The sequence below is a fragment of the Grampus griseus genome (genome assembly GCF_964374135.1).
Source record: "Grampus griseus genome assembly, chromosome: X".
NCBI classification, from domain to species: Eukaryota; Metazoa; Chordata; class Mammalia; order Artiodactyla; family Delphinidae; genus Grampus; species Grampus griseus.
Genome location: NC_138999.1, coordinates 105,996,339 through 106,006,934, shown reverse-complemented (window position 1 = coordinate 106,006,934; position 10,596 = coordinate 105,996,339). Strand labels below are relative to the sequence as shown.

At 32.8% G+C, this 10,596-nt stretch overlaps 1 protein-coding gene across 6 annotated transcripts in view; it reads right to left on the bottom strand.

Annotated features, from left to right (window-relative positions):
- Window positions 1-224: 224 nt before the first annotated feature.
- Window positions 225-10,596, bottom strand: part of STAG2 (STAG2 cohesin complex component) — a 116,159-nt gene continuing 105,787 nt past the window's right edge. For all 6 annotated transcript variants that reach the window (XM_082680696.1, XM_082680700.1, XM_082680699.1 and 3 more), the window contains 3 exons: window positions 7,665-7,791; window positions 6,604-6,681; window positions 225-2,147 (listed from right to left, as the gene is read on the bottom strand). In XM_082680696.1, coding sequence (XP_082536822.1) covers window positions 2,124-2,147; window positions 6,604-6,681; window positions 7,665-7,791 — 229 coding nt within the window. In that variant the 3' untranslated portion in view covers window positions 225-2,123. The remainder of the gene's footprint in view (window positions 2,148-6,603; window positions 6,682-7,664; window positions 7,792-10,596) is intronic.

Genomic DNA, 10,596 nt, shown 5'->3' with positions numbered 1-10,596 from the left:
AAAATTAAAGTAATAATGGTCACAGGTTTCTATTTTAAAGTAATAACCCAATTAGGGATTTAGTCTCATTTTTAAAAAGTATGATTTATTAAAAATATAAAATGGCAATGTTTTCTATAAATTATTCCCACCCAAACATGTTAAAAGATATAACAGGTACACTTTCTAAACCATTTATAGCCACCCTCCTCCTTCAATTACAAAAGATAAAACATACAACATACTGTAGGTTTATTTTTATTCAAAAAGTTACTGTCTCAAGACATAAATACAAATCAGAAAACAGTACAATTAGGACAATAGAATGTGGAGGACAACAGGTTAGAGTAATATATAAAACATTTTTAGCTGGTTGAAAACAAAGCTGTAAGAACTGCTTTCACAAAGAAGTACTCCTTTCAAGAGTGAGAAAAAAAATCAACTTAGGTTTAAAATCATATATACAGTCCTCTCAGCAGTTCTAGTAAATGCAGTGGTGTGAAAAACAACATAGGCAATACTTTTTTGCACATAACAATATTTGTTGATGGAAAATCTGTTAGACAAGTCTGACTTCATTTGTTATTAACCATGATTTAATAAAATAATTGAATTTTATCATGATCTTTAGCTAACCTATGGTTTTTGGCTACCACAGCCCAATGCTTGTTGATTTCTGACTCTAAGAACTGGAAGCCTTTTGGTATTCACCCATCTGAAGATATTCTTGTATTGCAAGCATATTAAGGCATGGAATGATTAAAATAATATACCTCAAGAACTGAGAGACGACTGACAAAAGATAGATACACATGTAATATAAGTTAATATTTTGTTTTAAACGATGTCTAGCTGCCTAAGCCTCGCAAAATGAGTTGATGTCAAAATGGCAAGTAGCCACTTTCTGTTTTAAACTAATTTGTGAAAGGACATAAAATGAAGTTTAAAGCTTAGCTTTCAAAGAATATTATGGGTTATGAATTCTATTATCCCATCTAATTTACATACAGAGGAAATGTACTGTAACCTGTTAGAAGTATCTTTAACCTGAAGACTGCTTGCAAAGACAGATAGATAAAACAATATAAAATACAAATTTAAAAATCATTTTAAAGCATGAACACTCATGCTTTTCTATTTTTAAACATTGTTAAACTTTCAATATATTTCTGAAACCTCATAATTTTAAGTTGGAATTTAAAAGTAAGAAAAAACTAAACAAACTGCGCAATTATAAAATCAGCACCAATTTATATATATATATAATTTTATTTAAAATTTAGATCCCTATTCCCACACTCTAATAAGCTGTATAATTTTTGTTTAGAATTTTTTCTGCAAACATACTACAATAAGCTTCTTTTATTTGGAGACAAAATACAGTGGCACTACTGGAAGGAATATCACAACATTACATTTTTATCTTAAAGGACAAGCAAACTTTCAGGGTTGATAATGGGATAAGCATGTTTGAGACTGGTTACCTTCTGGCAGTTCACTGCATCTGGGTATTTCTGAAAAGTATAGAGAAGCTCTTGGATTTTAAAAATATCTTAAAATACATTTTAGATGAAAAAATTGTAAAAGTTCTGCTTATAAGTTTACTTTTCTCCACAATTACAATATTTTAAAAGAAAGCTTTGTTGATTGATGTTTCAAGCATTTAAATTTAGAATGCTAAAAACAATTCTATCCTATAATTTCAGGGTAGGGGAATAAATCCATCCTTAACTTTGTTTCTTGGATGTAAACAGAAATCCAGCAGAGGTCATCATTACTTAGTACACCCAGTAAATAAATGTGAGAGGATTCATGTCTGTACCAAATGCCTCTTCAGATTGTTATATTTTCTTTAAAAAAAGCATGAAATAATTGATTCAAAAGCCAACTAACAGCGCATAAATAAAATATTTACTTTCTAAGAAAAACTGTAGCTTATCATCAAATTGTTTACTTGTCCTTTACTTTTTTCAGGCAAACAAAACTGCCCCTCAAATGCACTTGATCTTGGTAAGTATAAGCACGTCATATTCTCCTTAGAGAAAAATCTGTACAGAATTTCACTGTATCTACCACACTTTATTTTAAAATTTCCTCTTCCACTTAGAAAATGACTTCACCACAGATTTAATTGTGTACTGGTATTAAAACATTGACACCCCAAGAACCTAATGAGAGAGAGGAAAAAAAATCTTGTTAAAATTGTCATTCATTTCTTTGTAAAATATATTACATTGATACTTGGTAATATTAAGTTTAATAACATGCTAAAAACCACTTTGAAAAATTCCCTTCTCAGATATATAATTCTAAAATTATAATTACCATTAACATATAATGAAATAACATCAGGCCTAATCACAATGCTACTTACCTCACAAATATAACTAAAAGCAAAGATCATGTCTCATTTATATGTTTATACACACCCCTAATGCCTAGATAATGCCCTGAACATAGGCACCCGACATTTGTTGAATGAACAAATGAATGTGCTTCTTGACATACACTTCTGGCACAAGATGTATGGCAAACTCAGTTATTTGCACTGTGAAGTGGGTATAGTTTTTAAAAAGGCATTTGAACATGCAGACCAAAAACATCCAAAAACAATATAAATATGTAGAAAATAGGAAGCTTTCTGGGTGAATGAACAGGACTGCAAATTTTAAGAAATCAAATAAGTAAGGTAAAATCTGAGCAAACAAAGTTATATTGATGCTTTTCATTACATTTCAGTTGGGAAAAGAATGTTAAGTAAAATCTAATAATTACTTGTCACTAACTTAAAAAAGTAATAGCAGGTAATAAATGGAGCAACTCCCTCTCGTTCATTAAATAAGAATAAGATATAACCTTCAGTTGTATATACTAAAAGTTACGCTCTTCAATTAAAATTCCAGCACTTACTATGACAATTAAGTAATATTTTAAAATACTATAATAAACTAGTAAAAAACTGATATTAAAGTCAGAGGTAATGAGCTAAGACTGAGATTACAAAGGGCTCTTGTAAATTATTAAACCTCACTTTAACAAAAGTCATAGAACTCACAAATTGTTCTGATCTGAATTGAAGGAATTGTGTATTTTCAGACCAGAAAACAAATATCTATCTCATTGCAGGCTCATTGTAGTAAATTATCAAGTAAAGTGTTTGGAATCCCCAGTAATGAAAGCAATAGAGAATTAATGTACCCCATTTCTTACCTGTCATCCACCAAAACCACCACCACTACTCACCCCTTGCCCGCCCCCACCCAAGTTTCAGGGTTCTCCTTTTTTGGTTAGAGTCAGAGTTTGGGTGATTAGAATGTTTCCACCAAAGAGGCCTAGGTGATACGTGATGTTTAAAGATCCCTTCTAGCCATAACACTCTGTGACTCTGGGTAAAGGAAGATCTAATGGTGAATGAAAGGATAAAATCTTAATTAGCAATTTTAGTGTAGAGTGTGGCATGAAGGTGAACTCAAGTTCTTTCCAAACCAAGTGCCTACCTAGAAATGGCCTGAACAGGTTTTTTTCTTTTCTCCTGTGTTTGTACAGTCTAGGTTATAAGTAGATTCTTCTATTAGAACAGTTAAATTAGTTCAATTATACCGAACTCTTCTTTTACCAATTTTATACTACAGATAATTCTAATAAGAGTCTCAACACAGAAGAATGATATTAGTGATACTTATTCTCTTTCTGTGCTAACATAAGCTACACCTGTTTCTGGTGTTAACATTAATAACCACTTAAGCATATACTTTAAAAGTACCAATAGCAAGCTTTGGTGTGTTGAGACAATACTGGCCCACTAGTAGCAGAAAGCAACCACTGGCACAATGGGATAAACCAATGTTGACACTGTTTCCAAATATGAAACTAAATAAATAATAAATCTAGAATGTTGTATATATGCAACCCAAAACTGATCTGCTCAGAGTTTTCCTATTACCACTTCTGAATTACATGGATAACATGTTACAAAAAACACATTTAGGATTTATTTAGTATCTATACTAGGATGCTAGTATCTATAGTAGGATGCTTTGGGTTACTTCACTTAAAATTAGAGAATCTTAGAACTGAGTATAAAAGGATTTAAAGTCCCAATTTTACTATTGTTTTGATGACTCATTTATCACAGGCTTGAATAAAAACAGATGTAAGCTATTGCAGAAAAGCAAATGCAGATTTTTACATTTAAAAATTTCTATTATTCCACTTCTTAAGTTATTGTTGAGATAATGAGGTAAAGTTTAATGTATATTTTAAAACAAACTAGTATTAACTTAAATATATATACATGGTTAAAGATGTCTAAAGATACCTGTGCTTTTAAAGATATTGAGCACTCAGTTATGTGACTGCTGCCATCATGTGGTAATACTATAAAACTACAGGTACAGACGCATGTGCTCATTTTCCCAATTTTAGAAGCAGCAGAACTATCCCCTTAGTTATAACATATTCAATAAACACAAGAATGCCAAAATTTTTCTATAAATAACAAATAATTATTAGGTCCCTATCTCTGGCCTCACTCAGATTATAGTTTTCCCTAAATGTTAAATGTCAAAAATATACACACATTTACATTGCTGTTCAACTACTGTAGTAACCTGAAGTGAAGGGCACCTTTTTGCAAATCTAGTAAGAGACCAAGGAAACAAATGCCTACAGTTTTCCTGACTTTAGATGAACACATGAAAAAATAAGGAGATCTTTGCCCACATCAATTTTGACTACAGTTAATCATTCCAATTTCTAAAATATTTTTCTTGGTATTTCTTCCACAGTAGTGGTAGCATGAGATTTTTAAATCAAAAGGAACTCAGGTCAAATTACTACTCTGACACTAAAGTTGTATAACTCTGAGCAAGTCACTGAACCACCTCTTCAGTCCAAGTTTGCTTGAGTGTAAAAGTGGGATCCCACCACCTTTCTTACAAGGTTGCTGATTAGATCAAACTAAATCGTGCCTAGCATAGTGTCAGGCACATAAGTTTTCAAATACCAGCTTCCATCCCTTTTCACCTCAAAGTGATAGTACAGTTGGACTAGAATACAAACCCTCTGAGAGCAGGGGGAGCATCTTATTCATTTTAGTACCAATTTCCAACTTGATAAACTGCAGAATTAATGCATTTCATTATATCTGCTTGAAAAGATTCTCTTTTATTCCTCATCACAATCACTACCTAAATGTTTTATTTAACGAACTGGAAGATACATACTCCTAGATTATCAGGGAAACCACATACTTCAATAGGCACTTAAACTACAGACTTAAGGGTAGGCCTAGGTCACCTATGTTACTCAAATTACGGTCTTGTTAGAGATGCAGAATGTCAGGCCACACTTCGGACCTACTAAAGCAGAACCTACATTTTAATAAGATCTCCAGATGATTCATATGCACCTTAGAGATTGAGAAACACTGGTTTAAAGGATCCCAAGGCTTGTCCAAAGATTTCTATACCCGCTGATCTATGAAATATTTGTCTTTTAGCTCAAATAGCTGGCCTTATTTATATAAACATGTTAGCATGAGTTAGTTTGTCAAAATTCTTCCAAGAGCTATCTGAAAGCAGATTATGAGGCAAGAAGAGGGCAAGGAGAGAATGGCAGAGATAGGGGCACAGAAGGCAGGCCTCAGAGGATGATACAACAGTCACCTGAGGCAGGAGGTGTTAGAAAGAAGGAGCATAAATGGGTAGACACCTAAAAGTGAGATAGAAGGGCACTTAACCGATTTATTAATTTGACAAATAAAACTAAATACCTACTAAGCTAGGCAAAACTCAAAATGAATAAAATCATCACTGCCTGGAGTTCAGTCTATTGAGTGGAATGTAATATCTTATTTCACTACACCAATCTGGTAGTTATCAAAATAGAAGTATATACAAAGTGTTATGGGAACTGAGAATAAAGTATCTATCTAAAAAGGTTAGGAAAAACTCCGCAGGTAATGTCCAAACTGACTACTGAAGAAAGAATTCAATACGAGTAAAAGGAAAGGGGCAATTCTGACAGAAAGAAAAGCTTTTACAAGGTCATGGAGTCATGAAAGAGCATGGTGTGTCTGAGAGAAACTATAAGATTTGAACCAAGGCATTCTCAGGGAGAACATGGTAACAGGGACTGATAGAAGAAACACAATTGACAATACCTAACAATAACCAATTATCTCAATCCCCTTATCTTTATTACCAAAGCCTCTGTTCAAGTTCTATTTTTCACCATGCCTTCATATTATGATTATGACTATTGTGATTATTTTTCTTCTCTTTCATCCTATCCAAGGAAATCTTTCTGAAACACAATTCTGATCATGCCGCTCCCTCATTCAAAATCCTTCAATATGTAACTCAAGCCTACAGGAAAAGTCCAAATTCCTTAACATATCATGTCCCAGTTGGCCAGGGATTCAAAGCTACTTTGAATCTGTTACCACCACTGCATAACTCCTCCCCAACCCTACCCCGAAATCCCTCCTGCCTGCCTCTTTTCCTCCTGTCCAGTTGTTTTTATCCATTCTCAATGTATTGTCCCAGCTCTTCAACCTCAGGCTTAGGGACTGCCTATTACTTTTGATTTTATAATCTTGAGGCATATTTAAATTAAACCTACTGATTCATCCATAATTGAAGCTGGATCAAAGAAATCAGGCTTCAGTTCTGTTCTCTCTCGTCTGTTCTTTGATGGTGGCTAAGGGAGAAAAAAGGAAGTTAGTTGACAATTGTCATACCTATAATAAGCCAAATAGTAACTGAAAATATTGAAATTATCATTAAGTGTTCACATGGTCCATGTAATTGCAATTGTACCCTACAATGTTTCAAATGCTATATATTCGAACTACAGACTGTTTAAACATGCAAAACCAATTCGTTCGTGGAAAATTATTCTTAAAGATGAAAACTGGAAAACCAATTTTTTTGTTTTACTTTAAAAATGTCTCTCTCAACTTTCCTTTCAAGATACCGAATTATGCTATTCTGAAGAGAAGCCATATTTAATTATTTCTTCCCTTTAAGGAGAATATACCAAGGTATACTGAGAAACAGAATCAGAAAACCTGGCTTATAATGAATCTCAGCTTTACTGCTTCCTAGCTTTGTCTCCTTGGATAGGCTGTCTAAGCTTCAATATCCTCAAGCCTTTCAACCTACCTCACAAAGTTGAATAAGCTGTGTGGCAAAATGAAATATGTACAAGCATTTTGTATACAATAAAGCCCTAACTGTATATATGATGTAATTATCAAAGAATATACCCTCATATATATTAAATTTCCAAGTTTAAGTATTTTACTTTATTATCTGATACGGCAGTTGATCTCAATAACAGGGTAAATCATGTTAACAATGTATTATTTTGATAATGGTAAAAAGATGGCAAATTAAAGGTGATATTATACTTAGTATACTATTAAACAAAATAAATCCTTTAAATCTATATATTCCTAAATTAATCTGAAAGTTCATCATCTTAAATTAGGACCTAACACCCCCACCAACTTCACCCTCTTCCTCAATCCCTTCTCATGTATCTAAACTCCTGGCAACTATTTTATTTAAGAATTTTGCAAAACTTACTTTTCATAGCAAGTATTTCTCTCCTCTAGTAAATATCCAACTTAATTTCCAAAAAATCTAAATAGAAAATCCTACAGAATCATTGTATCTTACCAAGTCTATATCCATGGTGTCGAAATCCATCCCCTCATTAAGATCTTCAATCCTCCCTTCTGAGGACATCATAACATCTTCAACAATTGGCTCTTCATCATCTTCCATTAGGCTTGTACCACGCCGACTAGAGAAATACAAAACAAGGTCAAGATCTGAACCAAAGTTGTGACTATTAATATATTGGCAGCAACTATGTGGCTCTGTCTATTCAAGTGTAATGGAAAATGATGGAATTAAAGGTCAGGGAAAATGATTGATTAGGCATTGATCATGTCATCAATGATGTCAAAACCCCAATGTCTAAAAATGCTAAGGAGTTATGTTTATTCGATATTACTTCAATACATTTAGCTTGATAGTTCTGATATCCCATTTAGAAGTTCAATGAGAATTTCCCACATGGGAACAGACAAGATACCTCAAATCCTTTTTGAAAGTAGGCAGGGTATAAATTAATAAACAAGTATAAAACAGAGACCAAAGAAATGACATTTTCAGAATACATGTATTTTCATGAACATATAATGTTAATTTTACCCATCACTCACTCAGTACCTAAAATGTACCAGGCACTCACTCATTCATTCACACAGTGCCTACTATGTGACAGGCTTCTACTGTGTCCTATGGATGCAAAATAAAAGATGAATAAGACATGGTTCCTGCCCTCAAGGAGCTCACAGTCTACTCTGGGAAACAGAGATAATTAATTATGACAAAGTGTGATAAATATTTCAAGAGAAATATGCCTTTAGTGATATAAAGATATACTGAAAGAAGAGATTAATTCTCCTTCAGGAAGAAATGAGCAACATCTATGCTGAAACTTGCATTCTGTATCCTATAAAACTCAAAACTGAGACATACATAGAAAAGTAAAATAAAAATTAAGAATAAAAATTCTGTTATCACATTATTATAAGGAAAAAACTCAAATTTCAAGTTCACAAATTAGCCCAGATCAGCATAAAAGAGTCAACATAATAGTGAAATTGAGGGTGACTTCTTATTCCCCAGTTTGGCTAACATTTCCTTCTTTTCTCACTCATTTAAAGATTCCACCTCAAAAATCAATTATTTATTGAATGCTAGCTTACAATTTACACAATACCATGTTGAGTCTTAAAAGATAAAGATAGCAAGATGTGATGTCTAGTCCAGACTACCTGGACAAATATGCTGACAATGGTCCCTATTTCCCAAGAGTTCTGGATAGTAAATGACAATTTTACTATATTTGGTGGAGGCAACTGTGAAGGGGATATGTGTGCTCTGGGGACCATATATTATAGAAAAACAGAAATTCATTCTGCACTTCATTTGAAGTATAAGAAAGATATATGTGATACAAACTATGAGAGAGAGAGAGAGAGAGCACGAGAGAGGGAGGGAGAATTTGGAAGTATTTTCAGTTATAGGGCAGATACCATTACAAAACCAGTGTTGTAAAACAAAAATATTTTAAAGTCTCAAGCAATAGAACACTTATGGTACAACACCCAAAAGGATCTTCTGGTAATAATTATTTAACTGGGATAATTTCTTAGTCACCTGAGGAAGTTTATCTCTAAGAAGAATTAAAACTAACTACAAACATTGTATCTATATGAGATGATGGATGTTCACTAAACTTGTAGTAATCATTTCAGGATGTATGTAAGTCATATCATTAAGCTGAACATCTTAAACTTATACAGTGCTGTATGTCAATTTTATCTCTATAAAACTTGAAGAAACAAAGTTAATCAATCAATCTACAAACAAAAGAATAATGATAAATGGTACTGAGTAATGAGATGCTGTGGAAGATCTTGGGCACTGGTGGGAAAGTTTTCAGGGGAGACATTAAGGACCAAATGATTGCATAGCAGAATTCTGAAGTGTTTGGACTGGTGACTGATCAGAAGCTAAGAAATCACTTGTTGAATTCAGCGTGAAATAAGAACATATATTAAAGGGAATGTGGCTATAGAAACAGAATAGGGGACAGAATCAAGAGATAGTATAGAGAATGAACATATTAGACATACTCGGATCAGAATCTATAGATGTGATAAAGTACACCTTGTCTGTAGAGGTTCTTAACACCACTACAGATAACTAATGTGAATTTAAGTAGACTACCACTCATGTGGTAAATGATCATTTCTTAAGAAATATAGGTAAAATTCTCATCACTCAAAAACCAATAAAATGAAACAAAATATAAATTTAAAAAAGGTAACAATTATTATCTCCCAGCATTAAAACATATACCACATTATGTTACAAATACAAAGCTTTCAAACTAAAAAACTTAATCAGAATCATCAGATCTTCCCCCTTTGTACCAGTCATCTAAGGACTACTTATATGCCATTTCTTTTGGAGCCAAAGCTAATAAAGATTTATAAAACTCTCATACAGATTCCAGTAAAAACAAAGTATTTGAAAATTAAACTAATTTTTCTTAGCATTGGACATTTATTCATTAATGAACATTTACTTAGTACTTTTTTTTTTTACTTAGTACTTTTTAATGTGCTGAGCACTAACAGGAAACAAAAGTAGTCCCTATTAAATGGTACAAACTATTATGTATAAAACAAGCTACAAGGATATATTGTACAACACAGGGAAATGCCAATATTTTATAATAACTATAAATGGAGTATAACCTTAAAACCTGTGAATCACTAAATTGTACACCTGTAACTTATATAATATTGTACATCAAGTATACTTCAATTAAAAAAAGAGAAAGAAAGAAAGAGGTCCCTGCCCTTAAGGAGCTCACAGTCTAGAGAAAGGGACAAATTCATAAAACAAATTACAATACAATGTGTAAGTGCTATAAGAAATAGGAGTATACACAGTGTTGTGGGAGCGTAGATGACACCACAGCTTCACATAAGGTGACACCTGAGCTTGTTCTTTTATGATGATTTTA